At 45.6% G+C, this 22,817-nt stretch overlaps 1 protein-coding gene across 1 annotated transcript in view; it reads right to left on the reverse strand.

Annotated features, from left to right (window-relative positions):
• Positions 1–240: 240 nt before the first annotated feature.
• The window catches only part of CAMK1D (calcium/calmodulin dependent protein kinase ID), a 365,679-nt gene continuing 343,102 nt past the window's right edge, over positions 241–22,817 (reverse strand). The window contains exons 7-11 of the mRNA XM_087823615.1: positions 11,674–11,786; positions 10,526–10,604; positions 4,126–4,213; positions 3,086–3,203; positions 241–941 (exon numbers count right to left, since the gene is read on the reverse strand). Of these exons, the coding sequence (XP_087679741.1) occupies positions 823–941; positions 3,086–3,203; positions 4,126–4,213; positions 10,526–10,604; positions 11,674–11,786 (517 nt within the window). The 3' untranslated portion in view covers positions 241–822. The remainder of the gene's footprint in view (positions 942–3,085; positions 3,204–4,125; positions 4,214–10,525; positions 10,605–11,673; positions 11,787–22,817) is intronic.

A 22,817-nucleotide genomic window follows, 5' to 3' on the forward strand; every position in this document is an offset into this window, starting at 1 on the left:
TTAGTCTTGGGGGAGCAGGCTTCTTCATTTCTGAACGCTGGTGGCAAGAGGCTCCTAGGCTCCTCTGGTTGGTGGGGGTTTGCTGGAGGAGCTGCTGGGAGAGGGTTCTGCAGGCCCCTCCGAGAGCGATGGGAGAAGCCGGCCCTGCAGAGCTGCTCAGCTGTCTTCTGAGAGAGCTGCCCCTCCCAGGAGGGGAGAGAGAGAAAAGGAGCAGAAGTAAAGTGCACTCTTCACCTTGGAGACAGATTCTCGATCCTCTTATTAGAAATTTTAAAAATACCTTGAAATTCACCTTGGAGGGAATAAATCTCTTAACGGTTAACATAAAACGTTACTACCAACAAGCAAATCATATAGGTCATGTAACTAAGTATAGACTGCCAGGACATATATCTTAAAAGGAAAAAAACCCTAATGCACAATATTTACCAATACTTAAATAATCCAGTTGAAACCTTTTTTGTCATTAATGAAAAAATACAACATAGACGGTTACCTATACTGAGAGAAGCAGAAGTGACGGAAGCTGGGGAGAGGAGAAAGAAAGTCCGTTCCATTAGAGCTTTGCAAGATTCATATATACAGCACCAAGTCCTATTAAATCAGCTCCCTTGAGTCAGTACAGTTTGTGAGAAATGAACACTTCAGAATTGCAGTATAAAATATGGCCATAAAAAACTTCTGTCTTCCAGTCCTGTGCAGGTAGGCGTACCATGCAAGGTGGGATCACTCTGGGGTGGCTGGTGGCACTGGCGGCCCCTGGGGGCCCCCTTCCCTGGCTCTGCCCGAGGCCCTGCCCCTGGGCCCCACCTCCAGAGCCAGTCACTTGCTTCCAGAGTGCACTGTTGTCACAGTGGTGGGCCTCGGTCTCCGCTCCGCTCCCACTCCTGGGACCCCTGACGAAGAGGAAATGAAACTACAGAGCGTGGAGGGCGTCAGACCTGCAGGGGACAGTGGACACAAGGATTCAAAACTTCAGAAGGAAATACCACCCCCTCTTATTGCAAGGGTTTGTGTAGGGGCCTAACTTCTATGCTTTGGACTCTAAATTTTTGCCTACCCATAGAAAAGCATTTGTAATGTGTCCAGAATGCTCTCTTTTTAGACCCAACTCTTTCCCCCTTTTTACATTATACTTATAACTGCTTTGTATTTGAATATGACATGGTTTAGCCACCATAATACAATAGGGTCCATTAATGAGCACTTACTATGTACTAGGCATCGGGCCAGGTGTTGAGTACACACTGTCATTATGAGAACAACAGCTTCATGAAGTCGTTATTTTAAGAATGAAGAAAGAATGTGATACCCCCTATGACCCCTGCTTGGTGTGTGGTCTGTACTCTTGGCTAAGAAGCACCTGTGACAGACAGCACATCGAGATGGGCTGTTTACCTATTCCTGCATGAACTCTGCAGCCCTGGCCTGAACAAGTTCCTCACAGACCGCAGCCCAATGCTTCCCAAGTGGAAGTGCTGGCACCGGGACGTCTGGATGTGGATGAGTCCACTGAGCTAAGCTCCAGTAGAGTTTTCCCCATAGACTTTGCAGGCTTGGAAGATCCATAAAATAAAAGATTATGGTGGCTTCACTGTCAAAGCCATTGTATGAACCGATTGTCAGTTTCCTTTGACCAGAGGGTGGAGAGGATCTATGCTGACCTATAAATGTGGGTCTACGGTACTGTGCAGTTGGGCCAGGGGACACTCTTGGAGATTTCTTGGAAAAACTGAAGGGCTGGACATTTCTGAATGAGATGGAAGGGTTATTTAGTGATGAAGCAAACCTTTTTTCTAAGGGAAATGGGAAGAAATGTAATGCCTGGAATGAAACCAAGCTGAAGGCTGCTTAATGGCTAGGGAGACGAGGGCAGATGGGGAAGTGTCAAGGCAACTACTCAAAAGTGAGAGGAGCCATTGGAATGGCCTGAGATGAGATTAAATAAATATACAGAGGAGGGAGTGGGAGAGAGAAATAAGGAGGGTATAAGTACACTCTCAATGACATAACAGTCTGTGCAAAGATGAGGGAGAAGGAAATATTATTACTATTACTTTGATTGTAAAGCGAATGCATTTTATATAAATCAGCTCCAATTACCATCATCCTCATAAAATACACATATGAAAAGTCAATGAGAGCAGGCCATCAGGAGTCTCTGCCATCCCTTCCTCAACCCTTAAGAGTGGCTCACAATGACAAGCAAATAAGAGGGTAAGAAGACAGAGCAGAAAGTGAGCTTTTGTCCAGACAGACATGAATTTGAAGCATAGATTCCTCATCTATAAATGGAAATAGCAGTGCCTAGGGTTGTGTGAATGTTAATTAATTTTTGGAATGTAAATTGGTGAAGCCACTACAAAAAACAGTATGGAGGTTCCTCAAAAAAAAATCAAAATAGAGTACTATATGACCCAGGAATCCCTCTTCTGGGTATCCACCCGAAAAAAGTCAACACTTATTTTGTAAGGATATATGGACCCCTATGTTCAATGCAGCATTATTCACGGCAGCCAAGACATGGAAACAACCGAAGTGTCCTGCAATGGAGGACCGGATAAGGAAGACGTGGTACATGCACACAATGGAACACCACTCAGCCATAAGAATGATGAAATACTGCCATTTGTGACAACATGGATGGATCTTGAGAGTGTCATACTAAATGAAAAGCTATAAACACACAAAAAACAAACTCATAGACACAGATACAGTATGATGGCTACCAGAAGGAAGAGACGTCAGGGGAGGAAGAAGAGGTAAAGGTTCAAATACAAGGTGAAAGGAGGAGACCAGGCTTCGGGTGGCGAGCACAGAATAGAGTGTACAGATGCCATATTATAAAGGTGTACGCCTGAAACTTGTATAATGCTATTAACCAGTGTTACCCCTATAAATGTGATAAAAAGAAAATACTTTGAAAAGTTAAATCATGTCCTAGGATTGTTGGGAGTATGAAATAGGATAAATCATTGACAGTGCCTGACATACAGCAGGTACTCAGCAAATGACAGTGCCCTCCTCTCTATCCCACATCTGTCTTAAACGCCAGTTGAAAAGTTCTTTTTTGCTACATACGCACAATCATTTTGGCTGGCCAAGCTGAGGCTGCTCGAAACGCTTGCGTTTGAACTGTCCAGGCTACTGCCAAGATGGAGTCTTCTCATATGTCTCACGACGGCTGTGGCATTAAATGCTTGCTGAAATTCAAGAAAGGAAAAAAAGCAGACAAAATAATTCCAGTTAATGAAAAAGATGCAGACTGTCTCCTATTATTTTTCCTGTTACCCTAAGTATTTCCATCTTCTGAAAATGTTCTCATGATACTCTAGAAAGGAAATTTATATTACCCCTTCTTCCAAAAGTACACTAATGCATTTGACTCCTCCCCCAACCAAAATACATTTTGAAGAAAATATTTTCTCCTGACATAATAAACATACAGAATGTAAACTGACCCTGTCTCTAAGAGAAATGATTTTTGGAATAAAAGGCATATTAGAATAATATAGTACCTTAAAATATGACATTTAAAAATAATTTTAATTTTCCTATTACTAGTGATTTTGTCCCCAATGATACCATTTCCTCTGAATTAGAGGTCGGTGGAACTAATTTGTTTCTGTATGGTCTCACCGTTGGCACTTCGTTACCCACGCTGACTAGAACACAGGGTTTATTTAGGTAACCAGTCAATGATCACAACACCTCAATGATTTACATCTGTCACATTTTTATCAGAAAGGATTGATGGGTTCAATTCAGATGTCCAGTTTGTCTCCCCTTCATGTCACTTTATTACAAGTCGACAATTCAAAGTTCCAGCAAAGTGGAAGAAATAAGGACACAGCAAATGAGTGGGAGCCAGCTGGCCCTACTGCTGTTTTCAAGCCACAGAAGGGAAATACTAAATCACAGACTTCGTCCCTCTCACACCATGATAGTCCCTTCAAGTCTTTATCACTATTGGTCAAAAAATAGTAAAATTATTTGGGTGAGGTTCTGGGAATTTTCATCAAACGCAGGTGACAATAACCCTTAGAAATAAAAAATGCTCAAACCATAAGGCAAGTTTCAAGGCAGTGGTTAAACTCCCTGGGAATCTGATGGACACAGACTTACTCTCCATTTGCTCTTGGCGAAGTTCTTCCGGATCTGGGCGCTGACGGACTCGTGGATGTTTTTGTTGAGGGCTGTGTCACCTGCGATCCTGAAACACAGGCAAAGATGCTTCTAAAGGATATCTTTGGGGGCTCTGGCACTGGCCCTGCTTTCCCGGGGAAGCCTCATCCTGGCCCCTTCCTGAGGTTCACTGAGAGGCTGGCCTGCCACTGCCCTCCCAGCGTGCAGACACCCCATGGCTTGTCTGATCGCCTGACTGCACAGAAGCCACTGCCACACTCGAAGTCCCGTCCCGTTTCTACATGCTGCACCTCTCCAGGGTGGGTCAGTACCTTCGTGGCTGACTTCTGGCTGACTTGACTCTCACTCCTTCCTTTTGTGACTCCCATTCCTGTAACACCCACAATGACGACACAACCTGAACGCAGTTTCCATCCTTCTCTGCTTCCTGCTGCCTCCCCCTCCCTCTACACCAGCTTTCTACCTGCAAGGCTTTGCCTCCACCACCTCAAATGTGCTCCCTGCCTGCTCTGACCACCAGAATCCTCCTAGGGCCTTCTTCCCAGCTTCCTCCTGCCCGAGGCCCCTCACTCTGCCTTCTCTGGGTCCTCCTTCCCATGGACAAGCTCACGTCCCTGAGCCCACAGCTCCCCTCCCTTCTGGTTCCACCCAGCTGAACAAAGCTCTGCAGCATTCGCTCACCTACAACCACACCCGGCACCCAGCCCTTTCTCTGTGCTCAGGGAGAGGGTTCCCAGGCTTTCTCGGCCCTGCTTGGCACACCTACTGCTGAATTTCCCAGATGAGCTCTCAGAAATGCCAGGACCACATCCACTTCACATTCAGCTGGGTCCCTGATACTGGCAGACACTGGTTCTTGCATGTTCCTTAGACTTCTATTAGCAGGAAGAAGGCAGTCTTGCTTTACTTCCTGTCCTTAGAGTGCCCCCCATCCTATGACTTCCTCCCTCTGTCCCCGCCCCAGCTTACCCCTATTTCCTCTTCTCTCTCTGCTTACTGCCTCTCCCGTCTTAGTAACCACCTGGAGGTCACTCACAGCCCATTCTCCCCCCACATCCCTTCCCAACCTCACACCATCCTCCCTCCACATGCAACCACGGCCTCCCCCGGGTTCGGAGGGAGCTGTACTGTGCTGTCTTCTGGGCTCGGAGCCTTCCATCTTCTCTTCCCTTCCCTTTCAGCACGCTATGAAATTCTTGGTTGATCCCTGATGCCTAAAAAATAATTTCCTGCATCTTGGAAAAGTTAAAGGGCAGACATGCTGGGGACATGGACTATCCTTTCTGGCTGGGAAACCTGTCGTCTCCCAGACCCAAAGGGCCCTGGACACAAAACAGCCTGGATGCTAGACTATTAAGTCTGCATGTTTTGGAAAATGAAAGGAAGATGCTTAGGATTTATTCAGACAAGATATAATCCCCGGGTAAAAAATATGTTCCTATCTTCCCAGCCTTTCACTTTAGAACTGAAAATGTGGTTGAAGGACCGAACATTAAGTCTGTACCAGGCTGGGCCTGCCTATTGAATACAGTCTGATGTTCCCTTTAAAAGCAGCTGCCCATTCAGACTCCTTCTGGTTCCCGCAGGGCTGAAGGTACTTAGCCAAGAGTAGACTCAGAACCTGTCATGCACCAGTGAACAGAAGCAGGATATCTGAGTGGGCAAGCCATCTGAAACCAGAGTAGCGAGGAGGCTGGGGGGCTGTAGACATCTTTATTAGGTTTTTGCTCCCAGACAGCTCCTGTGAGTAATTCCTCCTGCACTGTTTATAAAAGTCATATCCTCAGAAAAGGAGGCCTTTCCACCTTGTCGGTGGCCAGCTCTTTCCTAGAAACAGCCATACAGAGTGGTAGGAAGTATGGTACTCGTGGGGCTGAGCACGGCACAGAGCAGAGCCGTACTCCAAATCAAACAGACCAGCGAGCCGGCAGGAAACTCCCTTCTCTGTGGGTGAGCATGGGCCCAGATGCAAGGAAAATGCACCCTTCCAGTTATTTCAGGAATGTTCCATGCTCACTTCCCACAGTCCTTGGGCATGCTGCTCCTGGGGAAGAATCAGGCAGGGCCAGCAACGGTGTCCACAGGCTCCTGCTGGGCAGTCATCCTGGGGGTGCAGCCACCGTGGGCCTGAGAGTACAGGCTCTCCTCCCACGGGCACTGTGATGGAAATGGAGGCTGCTGCTCACAAGGAGCCAGGACAGTTACAACAACAAGGTGTGATGTTCACGATGCTCCATGCTTCTAGCTTTAGCATTATTCATCAACAGAAGGAGGCACAGAATCTCCGAACTGGAAGGAGCCTCAGCTGTCAATCTCAATTGTCCTAGGAATACGCAATGCCTCTGATACGGGAGAATTTACTTATAAACCCCTCCCCCCACAGACATACTCAGGTCTCCTACTCTCCCTTACTTTTCGGTCTTTACCTCTATTCCAACACTGCAGGTGGCATTCATGTAAATCGCACTCTGTTGTCCTCCACACACACAGCATCAAGCTTGTCTCTCCTGGCCTTTGGTATTCTTGTGTTTTATACACAGGCTGCTCTACCTCCATTGCTCTGATTTTGCATTTTTCTAGCCTCTTGCTCAAGACAGGCTTGGGGATGCCTGTGTCTCAGTCAGGGGTCTGTCTCCCAGACTCCTGGGCTGTATCCTAATTCCAGCATGGCTGGATGGAGACAGAAGAGAGGAGGTGTCTCCATGAATACTGAGAAGAGGGCTGCAGGTCCTGAAGGTGGGCACACTGTCATTGCCATGGGGCACTGTGTCACTGGGGCACAGACACCCAGATCATTGCTCTGGTTTGCTTGTTACTGAAACTGGAGCTTGAGGTTCAGAACAATCTGAGCTGGACAAGTGAACCCGTCAAGGTGCTTCCCTGCAACCAGGAGCGGGTTCCCATGTGCCATTTGTCATTCCCTACTCTTCACCTACCAGCCAGCAGTCTGCTAGTTTCTGTCCATGCACCACCAAGAGAAAGGCAAGGCCTCTGGAGAGGGGCTCAGGAAATACCTGGTGAGCTGGGCTGACTGTCCTCTGCAAGGGGCCCCCTCCTGTCTGGAGTGGTCTGTTTTGAGGCTAAGGGAAGGTGTTTGTGACTTCCAGTGGCCTCCCCTGGCCCCAGGTGGCCTTGAGGAAGCTGGAAGAGCAAGTGCTGAATAAGAGAAGCTGCTGACTGGAGAGGGTTGATGTGTGGAGACTGCAGGTTCCAGAATGGTGATGACCACAGAGTTATGCATCACTCCACTCTCTGTGGCTCTCAGCTGAATCCCTGCTCTCCTTCGCCCGGGAATTTTACATAAAGAAACAGGCATACCTTGCAGGCAAGCAAATAGGGTGTTTCAATGATGTTTGAGTCAAATGCATTCTTTCTTCTTTTTTTGAAATTATTTTCCAATGTTTGACTTGGGAATTTTGAAATGAATAATAAAAATGATAAAACACTGGGGGAAAAACACCTCTAAAGAAGGCACTTATTTGTTCAGTTCACAGATAACACGTCTTAATGTGACCCAGGCTTCTGACTCAGGTCTTTACCTCACATGTGACCATTTTCCCGAGCTCCAGACCCATTCAGCACAGCCCACACCACAGGCCTAGAGGACCCGTCACCTTCCTCCTCTTTCACGCCAGCCTGCTTGCTCTCCTAGCACAATCATCATCCCAGTTTCCTAAACTGGAAACTCAGGAATAACCTCAGACCCCTCTCTTTGTCTCACCCCGCCCACCAGTGCTCTGTCAAGTCCTGTAATTTCCCTTCCGTGGGAGTGTCTCCTGTGGTCTTCTCCATCCCTGTGGCACTGGGCAGGCCACTTTTCACCCTTCTCCAGGCCAGCCTTCTCTCTACCTCCTGTCTGTGCCTTTCTGCCACCTTCCCATGCCCCATCTCCACAAGTTACTTCTATCAGGCAGCCAGGTTGTGCTTTCTGAAGTGCAAATCTGATCACCCTGCTTAAAACCTGCCAGGGGCTCCCACTGCCCAAAGGGAAAAATACAAATTCCTTAGTACAATACTAAAATGATGGCAATTCATACAGATCGGAGATTTATGAGCTACTAGGTACTCTTCTTTTTTGTATGTGTTGTCTCATTTAATCCCCAGAACCCTTGCGCTGCCTTCCTTTTTAGTCCCATCTCCTGCCTCGCTCCTCTGTCCCTCTTACTCCAGGAATACTCAGTGCTGTGGCACGAGGGATGGATGTGCAGCGTAAGCCGCCCGGCAGGACCAGGCTGCTCGCCTCACTGGGACTCCTCCCTGCCCTGGGTGCTCTGGGTGCCCTGGGTGCCCTGGTGAGAGAGTTCTCACAGTGTGAGGCTCCGCGTCTCTGTGAAGTCCTCCTTCATGCTGCTAGGCCACCCTGTCCCTCTGCCAGGCCCCTCAGTAAAAATGACCTCTACCTTCTTTGGTTTTTCAAAACTGGCTGGTGAAGGAGAAACTGCGCTTTAACTGACCTCCTTCTGCCTGCCACGAAGTGAGGCCAGGTCAGTGAGCAAGTACGTGGGAGCAAATCACTTCCCTTCTTTTGAGGTCATTTCCCTCCTTTATAAGATAATCCCAAGTCCCAGACATATAAGATAAAGGAGTATTGGGGATGTAACATGTGTGACGACTGCGGTTAACACCACTGTATGGTATATCCTCCAGGTTCTCATTACAAGGAAAAAACAATTTTTTTGTAACTATATAATGTGATAGGTGTTAACTTATTGCAGTAATCATTTCACAATAAATACGAATGTCAAGTCATTCTGCTGTACACCTTAAACATCTCAATACAAATGGAAAAAAGGTATTACAGATTTAAAGTCCTACTGTTTAAAAAGAAAACTTTACTATCTTTATGGTCACATACTTTGACCTATTGTATGGAGTGACTTACTAAAAAAAAAATAATCAAGATAATACATAATTAAAACTGCCTCCTTATTCATAAAATTATTTATTTTCCCCTTCAGCCTACTCCTCCCTTCCCATTTACTCTCCTCTCTGCAGGGCGGTGAAGGGTACTCATTTTGGAGTCCCACAGCTCCGGCAGGAAACAGTTCTGGCTTTGCCATTATCCAGTTGTATTGTCTTGGCTGAGTTACTTTACCTTCCTAAATCCATTTCCTCATCTCTGACCAGAGGTAAAGCCTAGCTTACAGGGTTATTAGAAAGAAGCGAAATGAGCCCAGGCGGAGTGGCTCAGTGGTTGAGCATCCAACTATGACCCAGGAGGTCGTGGTTTGATTCCTGGTCAGGGCCCATGCCTGGGTTGCAGGCTTGATCCCCAGTGGGGGGCGTGCAGGAGGCAGCCAATCAATGACTCTCATCATTGATGTTTCTATCTCTCTCTCTCCCTCTCCCTTCCTCTCTCTGAAATCAATATAGATACCTTTTTAAAAAAAAAAGCGAAATGAGATGCTCTTTTAATGCAATTAGTACAGTGCCTGGAACATAGTAAGTGCTCAATAAATGACAGATGTTAATATAAATTAAAATGCTGTGAAACTGGGTCATGGCATGACCCTAAGCAGGTCCCTTTGGGGGTTAACCAGCATATTAGACCCTGGGGGAAATGCTACAGGAGATGGTGGAATAAACAAGGGGACAGTCTTCTGGAGTGTTTCCTAGAGGAATTTCTCCCAAACTCAAGGTTCCGTCCCTTTATTTTCATTATATTGCATATTTTACTACTCCTGGCCTTTGTTTCAAATGGATGCTCTTGGTGCTTTAGTAATAACAGCTTAACGAAGCATTTACTCTACACCAGACATCGCGACAAACCCTTTACATGCGTCATCTCAGTTATTTCTTACATCAACCCTATAAACTAGGTATCAGTATCCTCATTTTAGAGATGAGACAACTGGGGCTCAGAGAAGTTAAGTATAAACGCTAAATCACAGCTAGTTGATAGTGAAGGTGGGTTCAAACCTACTAGGTGGCACACAAACAAGGCTTCCTCAAGGGCACTACTGAAAATATACACAGAATGCTGTAAACCATCAATCTACCCCTCTAGAGGGGAAGAAACACTACTTGAAAAGCATCTTAAAAGGGGGAAAAAAACCTCAGTTCATTTAACTACTGAGTAATAAACTCAAGGAATAAAGCTGTCATCTTAATACCTTGTTGGGCAATTACCTTCACTAAAAATGATCCCAAAAAAATTCTCCTAAAGTGATAAAACTACAACTACCTTTCTCACACTTAACCTGTCAATAGTACATTTAAAAGATTGAGCCTGAGGGAACACAAGATTTCGAGTGCTGGCAAGGGGACATGATTGAGGCCAGAGTGAAATGCAAGCATTACTGTTGCTTCCCCAGTTAGTGACAACCAACACTCTGGGAAGGCGAGAGACACAGTCTCTCCAGTGGGGGATCTTTCTTACCATGGGTGCCGAGCTGCCTGCTCACACGTGTATCTTTTATTTGGATCTTTCTCCATCAGATTCCGAATGAAATCTTTTGCTGTTTAGGAAGAAAGCACAAGGGAAGGAATCAGTCTGTGGCTTGAGATATCTTGCCAGCAGGTCTTTGAGACTACTGTGTGTAGCATCAAAATTATGAGGCCAGCCTTCCACAGACCTTACAGTACCTTGGCCACAGGTACAGCATTTGGGGAAAAGGGAAGCCAAGGTTTGGAACTCTGTATGACCCAATAGCAGAACACTGAGAACATCTGAGACTGGGTCACAGAATTAGAAGATGACACCTGTGGGCCAAGCTGGAAATCTACAGCCTCGTAGGTTCTGGCAGCTCACGGCCCACAGGCCCGGGCTTCAGAGGAAGGCCATGCCCTTCCCAGGTGAGAAGTAAAATATTCCCATGTGGCTCTTTCCTGCAAGCCTTGGAGAACTGCTCTCTAGGCTTTGGAAGACTGAGGAAGGAAGCAGGTGTTTCCAGTTAGGAGGAAATAACACAAATAATAAAAAGCAATATTTGAATAGCTCATCAGTGAGTATGAAGCTGTTTCTTTTATTATTTTCTTTGATTCTTATGCTACCGTTCTTGTTAGGAAGTATTACTACTGTCTTCTGTGGATCAGCTTGAAAAATTTCGTCAGTTTACATGGGCCCTGATTTTGGTCTTTACCCCCATGGGAGAAATGCTGAACTTCCCTGGGAATGTGTTAGTGTGGCATGGTAGCTGAGATGTGGGCTCTGGAGTGGGCCTTGGGTTCGAGTCCCAGCTCTGCCACTTACTACCTGTATGACTTGGGACAAGTTACTTCACCTTCTGGGCGTCAGTTTCCTCATCTCTCAAAGAGGTTAAGAGTAATACCATCTGATAGGTTGTCCTGAAAATTGAGTGAAATAGTGCACGTGTACAGCTTACAGGGCTCAGCACACAGTAAGCACTCAATACATATTAGCTAACATGTTTTCACTCCTGGGGCACCCAGGTCAGGGCAGGGCTAGGATTTGGTGGAGTGAGTCCCTGTCCCATGGCTTGATTTGGGACCCTTGTCCCAAGTTTGTCCTCCACTTTGCAAGTCAAGTGCAGACAGTCCTGAGACCCTGCTGAAGCCAAGACTTACCAGAGTCGGAGATGTCATCCCAGTAGGGGGAGTCGAACTCATACTCTGCCTTGAGGATCTGTTCAAAGAGCTTGGAGTCATTTTCATCATAAAAAGGAGGGTAGCCACAGAGCCTGGAAGACAGGATGAAGAAAGGATATGAAACGTCACATCTCCAGTGTGGCTGTCAGACACCTGCTGACAAGGAAGGCCCGTTTCACTCCAGCTGAGAAAACCCGCACTGTGGGTGCTGCAGACAGGGTCGCAGCAAAGGGTCCACACGTTCTGCTGGCACAGGCGGCACAGAAGAGAATTTGTGATTTAATAAATAGCAAGAAGGGCTAACAACTCAGGTGATAACTGAGGTCTACCTGGACTCTGCACATTATTCAACACAGAGCCCCATACACCTTAAACACCTACCAGACAGCCTTCTGTGTATAAATGTTATTGATCTTACTGTCTATGATATTGCCCCTTTATAAATGATGGGTCAGCAGAAAAAATAAGCAAAATATAAGTTTACTATACATTTTAGGGCCCCTTCCAGGTTCATTTTGCTTAACAAATCATCATAGGAAGAAAAGGAAATTTTATCTGTGTGAGGACCAAGTTGCCACAAGTCACCATGAAATGCACACTGTCACCCCATCATGCCCAACCGGGAGTTTGAAAGGTTATAGTTTTGCCCATTAATATGCAATAAGCATAAGCAGAAGTTGGCATGAATTAGAATACTATCACCCTTTTCCACTGAATCCTTTCCAAGTTGATTTTAAAATTGGGATGTTGGGATGTTAGTGCAAATAACATATAGTTCTGGAGACACCAACAGTCATCTAACAACAAGGAGTAGAAATTTTTATTAAATACTCCAAATACAATTCGTTCCATAAAATCCTAGGTTCTCATTCCAGTTATACTATCACCTTCAATGCAACCTTCACCATTAGTAGGACACTGACACTTTTTTTGGACCCAAATTTTCTCATCTTATGAAGAGGACAGACCAGAAAATTCCCCATATTATTTCTGGCTTTTAGATGATGTGGTTCTAAACTCCCTATCCCATTTTGTATGGCTGGTCAAGACCCAGGGGAAGATCTAGTATGAGCTTGAGGTCCACATGGGGCAGAGACAGGCCCCAGTTGGGACTGGACAGCCGGGAAGGGGCGGGATTGCGGCTGGGGCTGTAAGGGCGGACAGGACTCCGGAAAGCCAGGTGCAAAGCTGGGTAGCAGAGAACTTGCCCTCGACAGCCCAGAGGGTGGCGGCCGCAGTGGAGTTCTGCCCATACACAAGCCCTGAATCTTCCCACGTAGCCAAACTTTGCTCAAACACGGCCACAGCCTAGAGACCGGCTTAATGAGAACAAACAGGAATCAAAGACTCCAGGCCTGCGAGGGGTGAGGCTTGTCAGCAAATAAGAAATTTAATAAAGGTTCGAAACAGCCCCGGTACAGTCATTCTTCAGCCAACTCCTGCCACAAAACATTGTGTCCCCAGCCAGGCTGCATAGGGGACTGGCTGGTGGGATCTTTAAAGCTGTAAGACCTTCTTGGGCTGATAGGATTCTAAAGCCTCTATCCCCACAAGGCTGATGTAGGGTGCAAGTGCCTGGAAAATTTCATTTTTGAAGATTTGCTACTTTTGGCGGAATGAGTAGAAGCCAGTGCTCCTGAAACCACCGAGCCCGTATTTCCTGCCCAGGAAAGCCGGGGCAGGGAGATGGGCATGAACATCTCCCATGATGAGGATGTGGAATAAAAGAAACTGGAGTGTTAGGAAAAGCAGGCAAAGTGTTACTGTGTCTTGGAAAATAACTGAATTTTAGATATGCGAAGTTTCTGTTTATTAACAGTGGAGTACGTTTACTTTACAGTTTGGCCTTCCTTTCAAGGAAAAAAGATCGTTAAGAAAATTCCAAGAAAGATTTATTCTTCCTGTGCCAATTTTCTTAATGTATATCCCAATTTCTTCTGGTTTTGGCTCTTTTCTTGGGGAGGGGGAGTTACTGAATACTGTGTTTATGTGCCTGTGCTGAGGATGGAAGAAAAGGAAATAGATCTAGCTTAGAGACTAAATTAAATTTTAAAAAGAGGATTTCAAAATAAGGATTGTAAAAGAACAGGAGCTATAAAATCTTCCTCAGATCTAGACATTTCACGGGGCTCCTTGGCCAGGCTATTTCATTAGGAGGCTCGTGTGGCAGGTCCAAAGAGGAGAAACAGCAGCTCTGTGCTATTTATCTCCATGTGCAGAACACTGACATCCATGGTCCTGGACCTGCCTATTTGCATGTGTAATCTCTGTATGATTATTTTACATATCAAGTCAGTTAAATAATCTACAAATTATCTCACCATGGGCACTCAAAAGGAAATGAAGGCATTCCCAATTGTTCTTGGCATAAAAGTTTATGGTGCAGATTAACATCTAAACTTGCCAACCCCATGACCAACAGCCATGCCCAATACGGGCAACACACCTTCACAGGGCTCGTCCATCACCTCTGTCCTAAAGTTTTATTTTTCCTTATAGCTTCTGGTACCAGAGACAGATACAGAATGGTCAGGAGGGAGCTGATATCAGAATGGTGGTAGGCAATGAGATATCACCTCACACTTGTAAAAATGATATAGGCAAAAAAATAAAAGTGTTGGCAAGGATGTGGAGAAAAGGGAACCCTTGCACATTGTTGGTGGGAATAAAAAATGGTGCAAGCACTATGGAAAACACTATGGAGGTTCCTCAAAAAGTTAAAAATAGAACTACCATATGATCCAGCAATCCCACTTCTGGGTATTTATCCAAAGAAAATGAAATCAGTACCTTGCAGATTCTCTTTCTCCACCATGTTCATTGCAGCACTATTCACAACCAAGATGAAGATATCAAGAAATTGTGATATATATGTATTTATATATCACAATTACACACACACACACACATATTAATATTGTTCATCCTCATAAAAGAAGATCCTGACATTTGCAACAACATGGAAGAACCTGGAGGACATTACGCTAAGTGAAATAAGCCAGACACAGAAAGAAAAAACTGTACAACCTCACTTATAATGTGGACCCTAAAAAAGTCAGATACATAGAATCAGAGAGTTAAACAGTGGTTGCCAGGGGTGGGGAGGTAGAAGAAATGGGGAGAGGTTTGTCAAAGGGCGCCAAGTTGCAGTTATGTAGGATGAATAAGTCTAGAGATCTAATGGGCAGCATGAGGACTATTGTTAACGATACTTATTGTGTCCTGGAAATTTGCTATAAGGGCAGATTTCAGAATGCAAAGTAAATTGTACAGAATACAGAAAAAAAAGTAACAATGGAAGAAGGAAATATGTTACTGAGCTTGACTGCTAGCAGTCATTGCACTAGTATATGCCTATCAAGCCAGCATGTACACCTTAACTAACATGCCATTTTTATTAAAGAAAAAAGGGGTGGCAGAAAAAGCGCCAGCCATGGTCAGTACCAGGGAATAGGGTTTTAAGGAGGTTTTAGTATGGTGAGAAAACTTACCATGAGGTTTATCCTCTGAAGTTTTTAAGTGCACAGTGCAGTGCTGTGGACTGTGGGCACAATGTTGTACAGCAGGGCTCTAGAGCTTATTCATCTGGAACTTTACACCCACCGATTAGTGACTGCCCATTTCCTCTCCCCCCAGCCCCTGGCAGTCACCACTCGACTCCTTGATTCTATGAATCTGACTATTTTAGATGCCTCGTTTAAGTGGAATTGTGTCGTCTTTGTCCTTCTGTAACTGACCTATCTTAGCATGATATCCTCAAGCTCTATCTATGCTGTCACATATTTCAGGGTACTCTTCTTTGCAAAGGCTGAATCATATTCCATTGTGTGTGTATACCATATTTTCTGTATCTATTCATCTATCGACATTTAAGTTGCTTCCATATCTTGGGTATTAAGAACAACACTGTAATAACATGAGAATGCTAATATCTCTTTGAGATCCTGATTTCAATACTTTTGGATAAATGCCCAGAAATGGGTTTGAGGGATCATATGGTAGCTCTATTTTTAATTTTCTGAGAAACCTCCATACTGTTTCTCATGGTGGCTGACACACTTTTCATTCCCACCACCAGTGTGCAAGGGGTCCAATTTCTCCACATCCTCGCCAATACTCTACCTTTTGTTCTTTCTTTTTCCTCCAAAGAAAACATACAGATGGCCAACAGCTATAACAAAAAATGCTCAATATTATTAATCATTAGATAAATGCTAATCAAAACCACAAGAAGATACCACCTCACACCTGTCAGGATAGCTATTATCAGGCAGTGACTTTTGAAAAGTATTTCCATATGGATCCTATAGTACTTCAATGTCATCATTTTTAATCAGCCAACATATTTACTTAGTGCCTTATGTATACCTTATACATAGCATTCATTTGTTCCTCAGATATTTATTTTGCATCTATTATATACTAGGTACTGGGTTTGATACATATTGGAGATATGATGATAAATAAGAAGCAGCTCCTGCCTTCAAGAGCTGAGTCCAGTGGGAGAGAGATACACAAACAGATACTAATGACAGAAGTAGTAACAATAATAGAGGTATGCAGAAGTTGTTATGAGTATAGAGAGCATGGACATTGAACCAAAAAAGTTTTTTGAGGGTGGAAGTGGCAGGTGCCTATACTTCGTCTCAGGATGAGCAGGAGTTTTATAGGAGACAGAGGGGGCCATGGGGGGGGGGGGGGCGTGGCCAGCCAGGAATAAAGGCATGGAGGCATAAAAAAACATAGTTTATTCAAGAACCTCAGAGAAATTTGCTGCTGCTATAGTGTAAAATATGTCAGTGAGTAGTAGAGACGAGCTGGTGAAATGGACAGTGACCAGACCAGGGAGGCTGTGTTCCCCATACCAAGGTAGACAGTCTAGCCTTCAGGTAACAGGAAGCCCCCAAAAGGTATAGACGGAGTAGGCACATGGGTAAATGGCTTTGCAGCTGAGGGGAGGGTAGATATGAGGCAGGAAGACAAGTTAGCAGCTGCACCAAGCAAAGGAAGGACAGGTGTCTGCAGGTTTTGGCAGCTCGACCGGGGAACAGAAAGATTCCAAAAGGAGTTGAGAGAGGAAACACCGGGAGGGTCTGCGGTCTTCCCATGTGGTAAGTGAAACCCAGGATGGCCAGGTCTCAGCGAGGAGGATCAGAGCTGCCATCATCTGTGATGGAGAAACAGGAGGGAGAGTGAGTCTGGGGCTGGCCCCGCTATGTCACCACAGCACCTGGAAGGTCCAACTTCTTTCCCTGGCCCCACTCAAGGAAGGAGCTCTGGGCAGTTGTGTGGGGGTGGGGGAGCCTGACCCTCCACAGGGGGACCCATGGGTTAGCTGGACATCAACGGTAATTAATTCTAGGAACTACAATGGGTCTTGCCTAGGCTTGGGCTGAAGACTAAGAAAGGCTGGGAAGAGAGGGAGCTGATGCTGCAGACATGGAGAGTGAAGCAGAGATGCCAGGAGGGAAATACCAGCTCAGGGGTGAGGCTGTGAGAAGGGCCAGTGCCCGGGGCTGTACCAGAGTCAGGGGCTTCTGTTCAGTCCACACAAAGCTGTGCAACAAATCCCTTTCCCTTAAGGTAACTGGAAAGAATCTGTTCCTTGCAACTAAAAACGCCAACATCCCACAGATGTTATCCTGGCTGTCACATACCATGGAGGACAGATGATCAATTCCATTCACACTTTGTGGTGAGCTGGAACAGGTGTGTTTGAAGGCAGCCAGCAGGCAGTAGGGAGATGAGCCTGAAGAAGGGACTTGCTCTGGCCTGGGGATGCTAAATTAAAGCCATCATCATTTGCATGAAAGCTGGGAGAGTAGATAAGATCACTCAGCAAGAATTTATAGATACCGGAGTTGCAGTCTGATTCTCCACAGGCTTAATTTGGCCCACAGATGTGGCCAGCAGGGACTGAAAACAAATGTGACTTTGAATGCCCATAGACATTGATCCAGCCAGTTCACCACAGTCTCCACTACTCCCTATTACTCACACCCAGCTAGACACATTGACATCCTCTACCTCCATTCTCTAAGTTGGTGCCATTGAGTCAAGGGCCATAAATGGTGGTCTGGAGAAGGTAACTTTTAAGGGGAGAAGGGGCTGTAGCATTCTGTTAGGTGCTGCTGGCTACAAGAGCTGCATAAGAAGTGAGCCCTGCTGTCCTAGATGCCCAAGGCAGGTGTGTGTGTGTGTGTGTGTGTGTGTGTGTGTGTGTGAGCAAGAATGTGCACGTGTGTGATTTCCTTCTTGGCGACTGCTGCAGGAATTCAGGGGAAAGTGAGAAGCCTGAGTGGGACGGCGATCAGGGAAGGCTCCTGGGAGGAGGTATGACCTGCACTGTGGTTCCAGGCTGGTGCCCATCAGTCACCTGGGAAGCTGGTAAAACCTAAAGATGCCCACATCCTCCCAAAATTGAGTGCATCTGAATCTCCAAGGGCAGGGCCCAAGTACCTTTACTTTTGTTCTTCTTTAAAAAAGAACCAAAAAACTTACATAGGAATTCATGACCATAGTTAAAAAGTTCAAATATAGAAGCATATAGGAAAAATTTCCTTCCTGATCCACATTTCCACTCCTGCTATTAATTTCCTGTGAAGGCTTTTCAGAAATTTTCTTGGCATCTAGAGCATGAATATATGTGTACGGGGTACAAGAATTCAAATTGCCTGGAAGTTTAGCGTTGGCGAGATGGCTGTATACGAACGGCTAGTTTGGTTCTTTGCATGTTCCAGAAATCCCCCAGCACGAACAAAAACAATCCCACTTCGGGGAGATATGCTTGATTTTTCCCTCTTAGGTTTCCCTGAGTAACAGCTAGCCACCCTTTCCTGCCTTCTGACCCAGAAGAGAGCACAGGCCTGCTGCAGCCGCCTGCCCCCTCCTGGACCACATCTGCCTTCCTAAGCAGACCCCTCAGGTCCCCACTGAGGGTAGAGGACCGAAAAACACCCGCCAGGCAGTCCTCTGGTTGTACCCAGACACTGACCAGGCATCGGCTGTGTCCCAGGCCTGCAGATACAGCACTGAATAAGATTCTTGTGGTGCTTATATTCTACTTGGAGGGAAGGGACATTCAACACGAAACTTCAAAATAGACAAGAAATACAAAAATAGGCGGGAAAGATCATGTGGAGCTGGTGGTGGGAAGCCTCTGTGTTTCGTCCTCAGCAGGAGCATTCTCCACACAGTTCACTGGGCCTGGAGGGCGCCGCGTCCTTGCTCCCAGAGCTCCGCCTGTGCGGCCCTTGTTCCAGGACGCCCTTCCCGACTCCCACCCTGGCCAGGGCAGGCACTCCTCCTCTGTGCTCCCCAGCCGCCCAGGCATTATGGCACCCATGTGGGTTGATATCTCCAACCATCATGTCCTCTGTTAGACTCTGAGCTCCCCGAGGGAGGTGGCAGTGTCTCGTTTGTTTCTGCAATCCTGGTACTCAGCCTAGGGTGTGCTCAGCAAACGTCTATGGGATGAATGAGTCTGTAAATGCTTCAGTGTTTCAGAACTGCCACCCCCACCTGCTTGATCCCTCCCTAAACATTTCCCATTCGTCACACTCCACCTCAATCCCATCTCTTTCTTGGGTCCTCACAAAAAATGTAAAAAGGATTATTTCACGGTTATTACATTTATTTTCTCACCTTGATTCTGAGTTCCTGGAGGAAAAATACTGTCACATACTGTATTTCTTTTGTAGTTTTCATTAGCACTCAGTAGTATTCCATAAATGTTTGCTGACTGACTGTTTTTCGATCAATGGTGAGGAGTTACACTAAACATTTATGCATGTGTGTGTGCATGCACACCCACAGCACGTACTGAAGTTGACTTAAGAAATAGGGTTGAACACCCTGAGACAGGTATTTACTCTGGAAAAAGTACTTCACCTAAACTTTCCCAGGTGTTATAATTTTTGCAGTGAAGCTCCTAATGGTCAACGGCATCAGCTGTAGGTGACATCCTTCAAAGCAGACTAAATGAGCACAAGTCTTCAACAAGTGTTCTCTGCACTCACTGTTGTCCTCTGCCCTAACGGTGTCCTCTGTGTGTCCACCTCTCTGCTCCTGAACCCCTCTAGCCACAGATGCCTGTGTGATGATACAACTTACACTGCACCCCTGTCCCCACGTGAATCCTCAAATCAGAAGCTGAAAAGTATATCTGAAGGACTTTGCATAGTAGGGGGATGAGTAGAGAGCCAGAGAACCTTATTCTGGGGTCCAGAGGTGATCATCGGTTCTAACTCCTCCTGTAGGAAACTGGGAAAGAGTCCCAGAGAGATAGAGACGGACCACAACCAGTATAGGTCTGGCACCTATTTGCCCAGGGCTCTCACTTAGAGCAACAAAAGCCAGCCACTTTGATCCAATCCTACAGAATTTATTGAGCACCAATGTTAGACCAAATGCTTATCATGTAGCAGGGAAGAAGACAGACCTGTTCTTGTTCCTCAGAGTTCAGTGTCCAGCGTATTTCAACAGGACAACTGGAACAATGACTTTTCTACAGAAACTAATTATGTCGTGCATGTCCCATAAAAGTTAATGACAATAGCCACCATCTGTGGAGCCTTTACTGTGTTCCAGGTACTGGGCTACACAACTTATACATACTGTCTCACTGAATGCATGCTTATGAGTATTTAATTTTCTATTTCCAGATGAGAAAATGCATGAGAGACTGGGCAACTTGCTCGTATCTAAGGGGTGGAACAAAATTTTAACTTTCCTTACCCAACTCCAGAGCCAAGTCCTATTAACCTCTAAGCACTATAGCCATACATGTCACTGCAGAGATGGAGAAACCCACTTGTTCTCTTCCTAAACCTACCTCTGTGGTCAGGATATCATGTTTGCATATGTGATAAATTTGGAAACAGAGCTGTTAAGACCTGCCAAAGAAATATAGAACAGCTCAGAGGCCTTGAAGTTAGAAAATCAACACCTAATATCTACCCAGCCTGCTTTCCGCAAAGATAGATGGGAGGACAATGACCAGGACCATTGTGGCCTGTCAGTGGGAGAGAGGGATGGAGAAAAGTGAACCTGAGTCTATACTGAACCAAATTCCAATACCATCACGTCCTGTGGCCTTCATTCAGCTCCGCTCCCATGCAGAGTTGTGCAGGAACACTGAGGACAGGAAATCTCAGCCAATTTTGAGGGCCTCTGTGAGGCGGGGTGGGGCGGAAGCTCAGGTGTACCTCACTGACCAATGTGGCTGGGAATCAAGTAATATATGGAAGCAAATTCTCTAAGTACCTGCAACGTGCTTCTTGTGCCAAAGAAAGTTTTAAATATTTCATATGAAAAGGATTCGAGTGCAACAGTTCACATTGACAATTGAATCATCAAAAAAAATGGCAACCCAGAAGCTGTGGTTTTAATCTAATTGGATGGAAGGGCCCTGAAGAAGAAGAGAGAAGTGATTTTTAAGGAAGGGTCTGTCCTCTGAGGGCAGGCGCAGACTCTTCTTTCAGGGGCTTCATGCTGTGTTCTCCTCAGCCTGGGTTTTGGAGGAACAACACCGATTCAGATCTTGGACCCACACCCACTGGTGGAGTGATCTTGGGGAAACTATACATCCTGTCTTAGGCTACTTCTTTGTGAAACAAGGAAAGGAATGGCCACCTTATAGAGAGATATTACAATATGTATAACATATGCTGTATAATAATGCATATTATATATAAAACACACATGCATAGACAGACCAATGGATGGAGAGACATACCCAGAGTAACAGGCACAATGCATGGACGTGCCTGTCACACAGCAATCATTAAATGCAAGCTCCCTCACTCTTAGCCATCCCACCAACTCCATCTAGTCCTCTTCAGGGTCCTTCAGCTGAAATACTCTGACATGGGATACTGCTCCCCATCAGGAAGGACAATATGAGGGGGGACAGGAGTAGCTGAGCCCCAAGGGACTCGGTGCCATCTCCTATAAGCTAAACGTGAGAAAGAGCAACATATTTTCAAATCCTATGCAAAGTCTCAGAATTATCAACTGATGACCTTACATCCTGACCTAAACGTCTAACCCACTACGGAAGGGAGGAAGTGCAGCTGCCTCTGGCGACTATTTGTGTCATGACTATGGGGACAGAATATATGGAGACCTGCATTTAGGCTTTGACCTTTGTGTTCCAATGTTTCCCAGCACTGAGCCTAGAAGCCCTCAATTCTAGGAACAGCTCAAGATTTCCTGTGAGCATTTCCTCAAAGGCATATTTGTGAAGAAAGCAACTGTTATGCAATTAGAGCAGGGAACCATGGCACTGAAATAACACACCTCTCTCTATATTGCCAACTAGATAAGCCACAGAAAGGCCAGTCCAGGCCTAGAAAGTCTCTGAAAAATGTTCACAAAATCAATCAGATCTGGGCGTTCTTCCTTTGGAAAACAGTCCGACCGATACACAAGCACTCTTGGAAGCACTATTTGTCCTTCCTTCTTGGCACTTGGTGGGTATTCAAGTATTTATTTAATGAATGTCGGAGGCCTGTGCTAAGGAATCTGAGTTTTATTCATCTTACTCTGGGTATAACAGGCTTTTAAAAACAATAAGATAAAGCAAAGCCTTTTAAGCTGGTAAGTCTCTTGTACTTAGTTGCAAGGCCCACTTATTGAGCAAAACAGGTTTCAGCATAGTACTCAGATTTATAGACCAGAGTGACCAGAGACCTGAGTCATTATAAAAATGTTAGCCAATCACGTCAGCAACCTATATGTTTGAGTAGGTGCACTACAGAGCTTTCACCCCGCAAACTGAGAAGTGATCAGGGAACGGTTCTCATATGAAAACCATGTGGAAAAAAAAGAAAAAAAAAGAAAGAAAACCATGTGCAGGTGGATGTCGGCTAAGTGCTGCTGCTGAAAACGCAATGGATAAATGTCCCATGTCAGCCCCCGAGACTGGACAATACCTTCAAAGCTGAGAATGAGTGAGCAGTTCAAGGAAAGATCTAGGGAGGAAGGAAAGAATATCGGAGGAGAAGGAATACATTCCTTAGAAAGTTTATACACAGCTGGAGCTGGAGACTGGGAGCCCGGAAGGGAGTGGAAGAAAACCAAACACTTCCCCAACTGTGGGAAGTTAAACCAGAATTTAGTGA

The sequence above is a fragment of the Miniopterus natalensis genome, chromosome 1 (assembly GCF_054644295.1).
Source record: "Miniopterus natalensis isolate mMinNat1 chromosome 1, mMinNat1.hap1, whole genome shotgun sequence".
Lineage (NCBI taxonomy): Eukaryota > Metazoa > Chordata > Mammalia > Chiroptera > Miniopteridae > Miniopterus > Miniopterus natalensis.